The sequence below is a fragment of the Labeo rohita genome, chromosome 9 (assembly GCF_022985175.1).
Source record: "Labeo rohita strain BAU-BD-2019 chromosome 9, IGBB_LRoh.1.0, whole genome shotgun sequence".
In the NCBI taxonomy this organism is placed as follows: domain Eukaryota; kingdom Metazoa; phylum Chordata; class Actinopteri; order Cypriniformes; family Cyprinidae; genus Labeo; species Labeo rohita.
Window position 1 is genome coordinate 32084022 of NC_066877.1, and position 13916 is coordinate 32097937.

At 36.6% G+C, this 13916-nt stretch overlaps 1 protein-coding gene across 1 annotated transcript; it reads left to right on the plus strand.

Moving 5' to 3' along the window:
* Positions 1-1904: 1904 nt before the first annotated feature.
* Positions 1905-9399, plus strand: LOC127171243 (C-X-C chemokine receptor type 1). Its single transcript, XM_051119763.1, has 2 exons — positions 1905-2245; positions 5079-9399. Exons 1-2 carry the CDS (start codon positions 2227-2229, stop codon positions 6173-6175), a joined length of 1116 nt encoding a protein of 371 aa, XP_050975720.1. The 5' UTR covers positions 1905-2226; the 3' UTR covers positions 6176-9399.
* Positions 9400-13916: the final 4517 nt, after the last annotated feature.

Sequence of the window (13916 nt, forward strand, 5' to 3'; positions counted from 1 at the left end):
GTATGACTTTCTTAGTTCTGCAAAACATAAAAGAAGATATTTTGAACAATGTAGGTAAACAGTTTTGGTTTCTATTAACTTTCAGTATATGATGAAATATACAATGGAAGTTTGTCAACGTATATTTGTGTTCTGCTAAAAAAAGAAAGTCATATAGGTTTGGGACGACATGGGGGTGAATAAATAATAAAATGTTTAATTTCTGATAGACTTTCCCTGCATGTAATAAATTATCCTTAAAGTTAGTATGATATTCTATATATACTACCAGTCAAAATTTTTGAACAGTAAGATTTTGAGTGTTTTTTTAAGACGCCTCTTCTGCTCATCAAGTCTGCATTTATTTGATCCAAAGTACAGCAAAAACAGTGACATTTTGAAATATTTTTACTATTTAAAATAACCGTTTTCTATTTGAATATATATTGAAATGTAATTTATTCCTGTGATTTCCAAATTTTTAGCATCATTACTCCAGTCATATCCTTCAGAAATCATTCTAATATTCTGATTTGCTACTCAAAAACATTTTATTATTATTATTACATTGAAAACAGCTGAGTCAAATTTTTTTCAGGTTACTTTGATTAATAGAAAGTTCAGAAGAACTGCATTTATTTGAAATAGAAATCTTTTGTAATATTATAAATGTCTTTAACGTCAATTTTGATCAATTTAAAGCATCCTTGCTAAATAAAAAAATAATTTCTTTCCTAAAAAATTCATACTGACTCTGTATACTGTTACAAAAGCTTTTACTTACAAAAAAATACTGATTTTTGGATCTTTCTATTCAGTAAAGAATACTGAAAAAATGTACTCATTAGAATGATTTCTGAAGGATCATGTGACACTGAAAGATGCTGAAAATGTAGATTTGATCACAGGAATAAATTACATTCTAAAATATATTCAAATAGAAAGCAGCTATTTTAAATAGTAAAAATATTTCACAATATTACTGTTTTTTCTGTACCCCATACACCGCATTAATGTTTATAAGTTACCAATTTTTTTTCTTCTCAAATCTGGTAGCTCCTCTGGTAATTAAACAGTTTTTTTCCCAAATAACACCTGCATTTAAAAACAGATCATGAAATAAAACTAGCTGCTCCTCATGTGAGAAACACACTTGTTTACAGCATCTTCAGGACAAACCCAGTGGAATGGAGTTGCACAATTTCCTTGATAAATGTGGGTAAATGATGTGTGGCCTCGCATCTCTTCACACATGACACGTCTTTCCTCCGATGTTGAAAAATCACTTCCATATTACGTATATCGGGTTTTTCTACATGTTTTATAGTTCTTTTCTCAGATAGGCCTGTAATCTTAATGTAGTTTCTTTTAAATCCTAATCATTGCATTCAAAAAAACATTCCACTCATTATTTTAAAATTCAAAAATGTTATACTTGTGTTTTTGCACACAATATATACATAATAATGAATTTATTCATTTGTATTGATTTTGTATTGATATTTACTCTTAAATTTCAATTTACAGCTTCACTAGCTTGTTTTGTTATTGTTTTTGTATATATCTTTTTAATATTTTATTATATTTATTATAATATTATTGTTTATACATTAATTTTACCATTGTTTAAATGTAAAGAACATTCTCATCAATGTACCAAAACTATTCACACCCAAAATGTATTTGAATATAAATTAGGTCTATGAATTTCTATTATTATAGCCTCATGACTTTATATCATACATATTTTAGTATGATTTTAGGCCACATGATTCTTAGTTTCACTTTTAGTGTTTTGATCATGTTTATGTCTTAGACTAAACACGAGTGAGGATCTTGTGACCATTAGCATGTCTCAAATTCCCCTGGCAAACATCTCTTGATCTTCTGCTTTCTTGTAGCCACATAAAAGCAACATCACCCAACATCCTCATCTTCTGCATCTCCCTCAGATTTTAGAAACATACATAAGAGTATCTCCTGAGCTTGAGTCTCATATGAAAGGGAAAAATGCTTTCTAATACTATTCCAGACACGTCCTGAGAACTGGGAATAAATCTTTGAGAAATAAACAGAAAAAGTAGGGCATCTTAGTTGAGATTGTACACTTGATGTAACCTTTTAGACTTAGGCAAACAGGATATAACAACACCCCTTCAAAGGGTATAAAGGAGCCTTCAGCACACAACTCAGACATTTCATCCTGTGGATTATTCTCACATACGGTGCCATATCAAAAAAAAAAAAATGGGAGTTACGATGACTGGTAAGTCAAATTTTTTGAAATTGAGATTTGTACATCACCTGAAAGCTGAATAATTAAGCTTTCCACTGATGTATGGTTTTTGATACAACTATTTGAAAATCTGGAATCTCAGGGTGCAAAAAATCAAAATATTACGAAAATCGCCTTTAAAGTTGTTCAGATGAAGTTCTTAACAATGCATATTACTAATCAAAAATTAAGTTTTGATATATTTATGAAATATTAATTCATAAAACATTTTCATGGAACATGATCTACTTAATATCCTAATGATTTTTGGCATAAAAGAAAAATTGATAATTTTGACACATACTATGTATTTTTGGCTATTGCTACAAATATACTTGTGTATAAATATAATATACTTAAGACTGTTTTTGTGATCCAGGTTCACACACATATATATATAATAAATAACTAAATATACACAAGATACTAAAAACACAATATATGAAAAGTAAATAACTACAAAAAATAATGGACATTAAAAAAAAACAAAATATACACAATATACTAAAAATACACAATATATTAAAAATAAATAACTACAAAAATTATGGACATCAATATTTTTAAATTTAGACATATTAATTCTTTTAAAATAAATGGAGATATTTGTATTTTTTAAACGTTAATTTTACACACTGTAAGACTATATTAAATGAAAGGTGATTAACATTATTTTAACAATTAACAATATTTTAAATTAAATATTTATATTTATTCTTTTAAAAATTTCCTTCAAAATGTTAATCACCTTTAATTTAATGTAGTCCTACAGTGTGATCTATCTATCTATCTATTTGTGCATTTTTACTTTAATTTTCTTAGCTATAGGAAATTAAAAACTAATTTTTACTGCAAAATTCATTAATTCTAAAAACAAATGGACTATTACTTATTATTAAAACAAACTTATTGTATTACATTACTAATTACAAACTTATTACTGAGTAATTATATATATATATATATATATATATATATATATATATATATATATATATATGAAGAGTTTCGTTGCAAAACGAGATATATCCATTTTGAGAAATGTTGGTTATTTGACATTATTATTTAAGACATCAACAGTCAAGTTCATTCACAATTTTTGTACATGAAACTATTACTTGAGCTCAGTGAAGGCCAGGGACACAATATTTTTCAAATCCAGGATATTTTTTATTTAATTTTATGTCCATAAATAGTTCATAAATAAGTCAAAAACCATGCCAAAATGCAACATATTTATCTTAACATTGTCAAACATCTTAAATTGGTTAAAAAAACAATACATCATAAATATATGGAATAGTATATATAAAGATTGATTAATAATAATAAGATTCTGAGTTAGTTTTGGCCAGAACATACACAACATAACATAACATATAACTTTTTTTTTTTTTTTGCAAAACGCTATAAACGTAGCCTACGTGTATAACGCCTACAGTATAAACAATTAAATGGTAAACGTTTTTAGTTAGCCTATTGAATCCTCTTTTTAAAAATACATGTTTTTTTGTTTTGATATTATCGTTAAATCAATGAGCAAACTCGGAGCACTTCACCGGCATTGACTCTCTTCCCAGGGGATGCTGCGCTCGCGTGATCCTGACGTCTGTCCTAACCACCGCAGCATTTTGATTTTAGCTTATTTCGCTGTCCAGCTCAGTCCTCTTTGCTCATCCGCTATTTCCTATTTCTTGTTTGTATTTTCGCGCTCTTGTCGTCGTTGATTGGACCCGCAAACCGAAGCGTACAGTATCTGCGCGCTGCTGCCAATAGGTATCTAAAGCGTCACCCGTAGTGTAGTGTTCATGTGAAATGTAGGACGGAGGGGACAAACGACCCAGAGCGTCTCTGACATGATTTGCATGATTGGCTCATGCATCACCGGCCAAACTGGCTGGTAAGTTTTTATCAATACCCACCAAAATGATTTTTAACCCGCATTTGGCGGGTTGGCGGGTGTTAATTTCGAACCCTGGTTATATCGCACTTTGTAAAGAAACTGGTCTGGCGGATATCGCGTTTTGTGAAAAAATACATTTTATAGTAGGCCTAAAATGTACATTCTTAAATTTTATTAATGGCAGCATTTCACACATAGATTAAGGTACATCTGAACAGTGATTTCCAATAATAAAATCCAAATGTCAAAAAATGGCGTTTATCGCGTTTTGCAACCAAACTCTTCATATATACATACGTGACCCTGGACCACAAAACCAGTCTTAAGTCGCTGGGGTATATTTATAGCAATAGCCAAAAATACATTGTATGGGTAAAAAATTATAGATTTTTTAATGCCAAAAATCATTAGGAAGTTAAGTAAAGATCATGTTTCATGAAGATATTTAGTAAAATTCTTACTCTAAATATATCAAAACTTGATTTTTGATTAGTAATACGCATTAGTAAGAGCTTCATTTGGAAACTTTAAAGGTGATTTTCTCAATATTTAGATTTTTTTGCACCCTCAGATTCCAGATTTTCAAATAATTGTATCTCGGCCAAATATATCCTTCTATCCTAACAAACCATACATCAATGGAAAGCTTATTTATTCAGCTTTCAGATGATGTATAAAGCTCAATTTCGAAGACTTGACCCTTATGACTGGTTTTGTAGTCCAGGGTCACATATATATATATATATATATATATAAAAAAAATGATGAACGTTCATATTTATTTATTTATTTTTAGTTTGATGCTGTACACTTTTAAACTACTAAGCTACTTTCTGGAAGAATTGTTCTAATTATTAATAATAAATGTCATTATTTTAGCACAGATTGCCTTAAAACCTTCTGTTTGTCCTTTTCCAACAGATCCAAACCGCTCTTTTCATTTTGACGAATTCAGTGAATTCTACAATGAAGAGTTCAACTACACGGATCTCCAGAACCTGACTGATTTTGTTGTGGATGATAAGACGTTGCTTTGCTCCTCTATCACAATGGCGAATGCCGTCAACATTGGATTCAGTGTCTTCTACGTGGTCATCTTTCTGCTGGCTATTCCTGGGAATCTGATCGTAGGCTGGGTCATCACCTCGAACCGACACACGCTTTCCTCCTCAGATGTCTACTTATTCAACCTGATGCTGGCCGACACGCTACTGGCTCTGATTTTGCCCTTTTCAGCAGTTTCCGTGATCCACGGTTGGTTGTTCGGTGACGTCGCGTGCAAGTTGGTTAGCCTGGTGAAGGAAGTGAACTTCTACACCAGCGTTTTGTTCCTGGTGTGCATCAGCGTGGATCGCTACATGGTTATTGTAAGAGCTATGGAGTCTAAAAAGACTCAGAGGAGATTGTGCAGCGGAGTCGCCTGCGGATTGGTGTGGGTTTTGGGATTGGTGCTATCCTTGCCTTCGTTCTACAACGAGGCGTTTTTTGAGAACGTTTCCCAGAAGACCGTTTGCGCAGAGCGCTTTGAGATGAATCACGCCGACGAGTGGCGACTGGCCACGCGAATCATGAGGCATCTACTCGGGTTCCTCTTCCCTCTGGTGGTCATGTTGATCTGCTACAGCATCACAGTGGCACGGCTCTTGCGTACACGTGGTTTCCAGAAACAGAGAGCCATGAAGGTCATCGTAGCTGTGGTTGTGGCCTTTCTTCTGTGCTGGACCCCTTTCCATGTTTCCACAATAGTTGACACCCTCCTGAGAGCCAAAGTGGTTCAGTTCAGCTGTTTCACACGGACATCGGTGGACGTCGCCATGTTCGCAACTCACAACCTTGGCCTTCTGCATTGCTGCGTGAACCCGGTGCTGTACGCCTTTGTGGGAGAGAAGTTCAGAAGAAGGTTTATACAGATGCTGCATAGAAAAGGAGTTCTGGAGCGGTTCTCCCTCTCCAGATCTAGCAGGTCTTCTTCTAGGTCTTCTTCTTTGACCTCAGAAGCCACTTCCAGCTTTCTGTGAGCTACCACAAGCAATGTGAACTGCAAGACATTTAGTGCACCTTTCCTTGCCTGCTTGAACTAGAACTACACTTTGTTGTAAGCGCTAAATGCATGACGCATTGGCTCCCTCTATTGGTCAGAAAGAGCAAAATCCATGATCCGGTGATTGGATTATTGCAGAAAATAAGCTGTGTGACCAGCAAAGGTTTATAATTCTGATATGTAAAGATAAACTTGGGCTATAAACCAAGGGGTGTCCAATCCTGTTTCCAGTCCGTTTAGCTCCAACCCAAAAAAGGGAGTTTCACAGATGTATTTTATTTTTGTAGAATAAACTGATCTCATGACAAAAACCTACCTGTGGGCACTTTTCGCAAGCTGTAAAATACGTACCAATAAGTACATATCACTGCAGTCCTTGACCAGCAACATGACCAGCATAAACCAGCAAAGGACCAGCTTAAACCAGCATCAAAACATACCTAACCAGCATATGCTACAGTACTCTAATAAAGGTTTAAAATATTTTTTTTCCTAGTGCTTATACAGTGGGTTAGTGATTTCAAAGGGGTCATTGGATGCAAAATTCACTATTGAAGTAAAAAAAAATTTTTTTTGCACACCCAGATTTACCTAATTGCATCTATGTTCGCGCAAATCATTCGTGATCCAGCCAACAAGGGAGTTTTACTGATGTATTTTATTTGGTAGAATAAACTACCTGATCTCATGACGAAAACATACCTGCGGGAACTTTTTCATGTGACGCAAAATACGTACCAGTCAAGCGGCCACCTCCCGCTCTCTATTGAAACCAGCATGGAAGTGACTTAAACTGCAAATCATCGACTGGCCGCTAGAGACTGGCTCCAAAAGGGAGTCAACCCCATAGACTCCCCATGTTAAAATGCCCAACTTTACAGCAGAACAAAATATGTTTACAGACTGGTACAAAAAGTGGTTTTGGTCTATGTAGCTAATTTTGCCCTTCATGTCAACTGTGAGGGGGGTGAATTTTTTTTTATAACTCATCCGTTTAAATTATATTAAGCCTTAAAGTTCTACATAATTTAGGGCGTGGCCACTTGAGTGACAGGATTGCCACTGCTGTCACCACCGTCGCACTCGGCGGGCGTGGTTTCAGCAACCAGCTCCACCCAGATCCCGCCTCTTTGCCCATTTTCGATTATCCGGGAGTGACATGCAGTGACGCGATTCCAAGATGGCGATAGTCGACTCCCGCCCACTAAGAGCTTCAAAAATGCTCTTCAGAAACCTACGGGTGACGTCACAGACACTACGTCCATATTTTTTACAGTCTATGGTACCAGTACATATCACTGCAGTTTCCAACAAAGGCGGTAAAACAGCGAGTACTTGTACGCTTTCATACAAAAGTTATGATTACAGCTCCATAGTTTCACTTTCAAAGCTTACTCGGTTGCTCAACCAGCATGGAATCGGACGTAGGATGTGGAATCCTTGGATACGAACCCTGGGAAAAACATTACTCACAATGAAAGCTAAACAAAAAACGAGCTAAAACGGCATGCTTGCGATTGCGTTTTTACGTCACATTCGCTTTTGTTCATACTATCATTTAGGTTTAGGTGTAATGCAGATGGTACGTTATTTTAAAACGTCATTTTTAACATTTTTAAGTCAGAACTGCGGTGACACATACAAAACCAACGTTATTTAAAAAATGTAACGTTTTTCTGTTCCGGAGACAAAAACCGAACACTTATTTAGCGCCACCTAGTGGACATTTCACATTGAATATGTCATGAGCACATAGCGGTACATATTTTGTGTCTTGCAAAAAGTTCCCACAGGTACGTTTTTGTCATGAGATCAGGTTGAGAATAAAACATGAAAATATGTCAAGATACGTAATTGTGTTAATTACAGAGCTTATTTCAGACATTTATTTAAATAACATTAAAAAAATATATTGACTTTGGGACGATGGAACTGGAAGTGCTTAAGTTTGAACTCGTTTGCAGTTTTTGGTCTACAAAACTACGTATCTGCAGTACTTTATTGCTTGGTAGAGCTTCTAGAGGTTTAATGAATAATTTTTACTGTTTCTTATACACAGTGTTGGGGAAAGTTGCTTTTGAAAGTAATGCATTACAGTATTGCATTACTTGATGAAAAAGTAACTAATTGCATTACTTTGCATTGCGTAACTTTTTATTGAAAGTAATGCATTACATTATTTTTGAGTTACTTTTGTCACCTGGGCTGGGCTTATTTATTTATTTTTTGATAACAAAAAACCCTAAAGTTGAATTTATTGGCAACTAAGGGCCAAAAGTTAAATTAACAACCCTCATGCTGAAGGAAGTGCCAGTTTCTCTTAACATGGGGACTAGAGAGGTGTCAGTGAATAAATGAGCAAACAAAGTAAATGGTGTTACTTATTTGAAAAAATAACTTTTCTTGTAAATGTTAAAGTAATGCAACTAGTTACTTGAGAAAGTAATCTGATTATGTAACTTGTGTTATTTGTAATGCAATGCTTGTTACTTCTTGTGTGGTGCTGTATGACGCACAACACACGTCGCTTTTCAAAACAAGCAGCTTTCTGTTGGTCAATTCTTCTGAGCCCATTGCAAAACTACATGGGGAAATCATTCATGCATATTTTGATTGCATGGATTTCTATTGAAATAACTGGATTTTGACCTAAGAAAATTTGCTGGATAAAGGTAAATGTGACAACACTTTAAATATTTAACATTGCTTTGTAAGTCCTGCATTGTGGACATAAATGAAACCTTTTGAGGAGAGGTGTCCAGGAATTTTTCAAAGCGATCAGTGAATGATAACACAAATGGAGAAACTCCATAGATTTATATTGAAGGATGGACCAGATCCGTCTGAGATATACACACAAAACACACCCAAAAGCTTTTTATAGCCTTTTTTGTCAAGGCAGCTGGTCTGTATGTGGTCAGTAAGCTAATAGCTTTTAATTTAAAGAGACTATGTGCATGTTTTAAATATACAGTAGGTTTTTCAAAATTCATTGTACTTTTTTCCTTCATAAATTGTACTTGAAAGCTACTCTTCATTTGATTCAGGTTGTTCTTGAGAGGAATATTTTATTTTTGTACTTACGAAGTTTTTGTGGTGTAATGGTTTGTGAATGGATGCAATGACAGAAAAACCTCTCGATGTACTGCTTGATTTTCATGCTCGTTTGTAAGTTATAAAATAAAAAATGTTATGTTGTCACTGTTTGTAAGTCTCTTTAATAAACAGTCAGCCAGTCACTGTTGCAAAATAAAATGATCACATCAGATCACGTCTGTCGCACAAGTGCGGTTGACGGCACTTCTGTGTTTTGCGTCATGTGATATGTGACATTTGCTGAATGTGATAGTATTAGCCTACTTTTAATCACACTTTATTTTTAGTTCATTTTAAATATAGCTTTTCTAGGGCACAGTTTAGTTTTTATTTATATGGTTTTATTTCAGGATTTTTAAATGTTTTTAAGTGGAATGTTCTTTAAGATCCACAAGTCTTCAGTCCAATTTGTAAACATATTTTTGAACTCATGTTTCTGATAAAATATTTTAGAGCTTGGCATAAGTAAAATGTATATTCTTTGTTAAAATTCCCATTACCTTTAAAGATTATATTAATTTACATGACTCTTCCAAGTCTAAACCATAAATATGCTTCCTCATGTATCCGGGTTTTCCTGGGTTCTTCCAAAAAAAAAAGGTTTCTGAAGGGGTGAATTCAAAATAAAATTCAAAAGTAAATAAATAAACTTAATTGTTGTTGTTGTAGTTGATCACTTGTTAAAGGGGTGCTATTATGGTTTTTCACTTTTTGAACTTTAGTTAGTGTGTGGTGTGTATCTTAATAAAAATTAAAAAATCATAAAAAAGATCTACAAAGTCACAAAGTCCACTCCAAAAGAAGATATTTTGTTTTTAAAAAATCCCTTTTCAAGAACTAAAATGAACGGCTCCTTTGGACTACAACGTTTGTTTTCCGCATCCAATGATGTCACAACGTGGTCCATTAGAATATCATTCAATTAAATCCCGCCCACGGAAATTCAAATTGTTGGGGGTGGGTAGGGATGAGGTGGCCGTGTTGGAGCCGTAACACGCCGCAGACATGTGCAGTGTGTGGTAAGAGATTTGTTCATGATACAGTGTAGATAACGTTAGCTTCACTTATAAAGTGAGTGTTTTTTAAAATGCATAAACTTACTAGAAAAGGCTAGGCTAATCAGTGATGATGTTCTTTGATAATGTTATTGTGCTTTTAGCCTTATGCTGGAGCTGGTTTCAGGCAATGAAAGTAAGTATGTAAATAATTAAATACATTAGCACGATAACATCATGTATTGGCGATCTCGCAGGCTGACGATAGGACCCAACACTACTATAGTGTATTATTTACTCACCCTCCATGCATCCTAGATGTATATGACTTCCTTCATTCAGACGAATGCAATCAGAGTTATATAACAAATTTATCCTGGCACTCCCAAGCTTTATAATGGCATAGATGGGTGTTTCTCCTCATCAGTCCAAAACAAGTCCAATAATATGCATCTATCCATAACAAAAAGTGCCTCACACAGCTCCGGGGGGTTAATAAAGGCGTCCTGTAGTGAATCGATGTGTTTTTGTAAGAAAAATGTCCATATTTAAGTGAGAATCGCTTTAGCTTGCGCTAACAGTTGTACACGGAACTTGCTTCTTTGGCAAGGGGCGTGGCAGCACTGAAATACTGTCTAAGTTGTTCGCCAATCACAACGCAATGGGACAGCTAACCAATCACAACACATTTCGTTTTTCAGAAGGTGGACCTTCATTTAACCCGGAACTATTTGAGCCTTATGTGCCAGGCTGGGAGAAATGTATTGTAATAATGTAAATTATGTTAAAATTAATGCGTTTTTCAAACCACCAAGCATAAAAGCATGTCTAGTACACCCCCAAAACAAAATCAAGACTTTGTAATAGGGCATAATAGGACCCCTTTAAAATTGCACTTTTGGGTATGAGCCAAAATGTTTTGTGTTTGTCCCTTTAAATGCAAATGAGCTGCTGCTTCCGGGCCCCTTTTCAAAAGCATCAAGAGCTGGCAAAAACAAAACAGGACAATTTCACTGAAAATGTCAAAAACTCTCAGTAGCGGTATTCACCCTTATATGTTCGAACCGGAACCGGTTTCAAAGTCAGTCATCTGATTGTACTGTGCATAATAAAATAATGACATAGCCGGTCTCATGGTGCCTTCACATGATATCACAAACTTTGTAAGTGACACTTGTGATTATGAGCTCGACAAATTCAAGCAGTCGCTTCAGATTTCCTTCATATACAATTTTTAACTACCACATTCCTATTTACAATCATTCTGGTAGCACGTAAAGGCAGCATTAGTGAAAACAGAGACAATGGCAGCTTTAGCAACATCAGCCTTACAGAGTGCGATGAAGTGCTTTCAGAAAGCCAATTTGGAAAAACAAAGTCATGATACTTACTTTGTCTGGAACTGAAGCTTTGATCCCTAAACATACAGGGGACTTTACAGATTTTTTCTGGGACATTTCCTTCTAAAATTAAATTTAACCACAGTGTCCTTAGCGGCTCAGATGGAATTATTCCAGCTATTCGTAGCTGTACATTTTGCTGCTTGATATTGCAAATTGGTGTATCTTACATTATTTTAATGTATTGTCTTAATTATGAACACACTAGTTTGTAGAGCAAACAGTTTTACAGTTTACTGCACACTGTTATTTCATCTCGTTATTTCCTTATAGTCTACAAGTCTCACTCATAGGCTTATTTCCGCATTGAAGAATAAAGTGGATATATATATATATATATATATATATATATATATATATATGTTGACGCAGGTCAGTGGAACAAATAAGTTGCCACGTCCAGATACATATTAGTTTTTTTTACTTTTTTAGCCTTATTGGAGCTGAAACAATGCCTGACGTGCTGAACATGTTCCTGGAGAGAAGAAGAAAATATCAATATGTCATCCAGGTAGACATATATGAACTGATCAGCCATATCTCTCAGCACGTCATTAACGAGTGCCTGAAAAACCGCAGGGGAGTTGGACAGCCCGAAGGGCATAACCTGATATTCAAAGTGCCCCTGGGGGTATTAAACACAGTTTTCCATTCATCTCCCTTCCTAATGCGGACCAAATGATAAGCATTGCGTAAATCCAATTTGGTGAAAATGGAGGCTCCCTGAAACCGCTCGAAGGCTGAAGCCATCAACGGCAAAGGATAGGTATTCTTTACCGTGATGTTGTTCAGCCCTTGGTAGTCAATACATGGTCGCAGGGACCCATTCTTCCACAGAGGAAGGACGAATGAACCCGGCTGCTAGAGAATCAGAAATATATTTCTCCATGGCCTCAATCTCAGGAGCAGACAGTGAGTATAACTTGCCCTTAGGCGGAGACGTACCTGGCAATAGATCTATAGCACAGTCATAGGGACGGTGCAGAGGAAGAGAAGCAGCGCTGGACTTACTGAACACTTCCTTCAGGTCAAGGTACTGCTTGGGCACGTTAGACAGGTTCACCGGTTCATTCTGCAACAAAGAACAAGACACAGACGAACAAGCAGACACAAGACAAGAAGCATAGCAGGAGTCACTCCACGCCAAAACTGAATTGCAGCCCCAGTCCACCGTGGGGTTGTGATGAACTAGCCAGATGTGGTGAGAAGGACTGATATCTTCTCGGAATGATTTCCGGAAGTAATGAGGGTAACCTGGCCGGTGGTGTGTGTGATGTCAGGAAGAGTCTGTCCATTGAGTGCGTTGACAGAGATCTTGTGAGTGAGAGGAATAATGGGGACGTGAAGGTGACAAGCCAAATCAAAGTCCATGAAATAACCTTCTGCTCCAGAATCCACCAAGGCCAGGCAGTTGTGGAACTTGGCAACCCATTGCAGTCTAACCGGGAGGAGAGTTGTGGATGAGGATTTCTCCAGCTTGCCCCTTTTACCGGACAATTCATCAGAAAATGGCCCGCAGCTCCACAATAGAGACATAGTCCCTTCACTCTCCGACGCGCTCTCTGCCCCCGGGAAAGCCGAGCTCTACCCACCTGCATGTGTTCTTGGTCGAATGCAGGCCTGACCGTATTCGTGGAGTTGGTGACTGGACGTGCAGGGAGCGCTGACACCAAAGTGTCGTGGCCAAGCTGATCACGCCACTGTAACTGTGCATCTACTCGAAGCGCCAAATCAATGAGTCCATCCAGATCAGCAGGTAACTCCAAGGTGAATATTTCCCTCTGAATACGGTCAGCCAACCCATGCAGGAACATGTCCCACTGCGCCTCCTCGTTCCATTTGCACTCTGCCGCCAACGTGCGAAACTCAGTGGAATAATCTGAAACTGTCTTATTTCCTTGACGAAGATCAGCCAGCATTCGCGCCGCCTCGCGGCCCACAACCGCATGATCGAAAACTCGCCTCATCTCTTCGGAGAGTGCTTGGAACAAGGCACAGCAAGGGTGTTCATTCTCCCACACTGCCGTTCCCCAAGGCACTGCACGTCCAGACAACAGTGTAAATACCAACGCCACCTTCGACAACTCAGCAGCGAAAGTTCTGGGTTGCAGAGAAAAGAACATTGAGCATTTAGTTAAAAAACCCTCTACAAAGTTTAGGCTCACCAGCATAGGGCTCTGGCATGGGCAGGTGTGGCTCTGGCTGATGTTCGGTATTTGCATGCTGG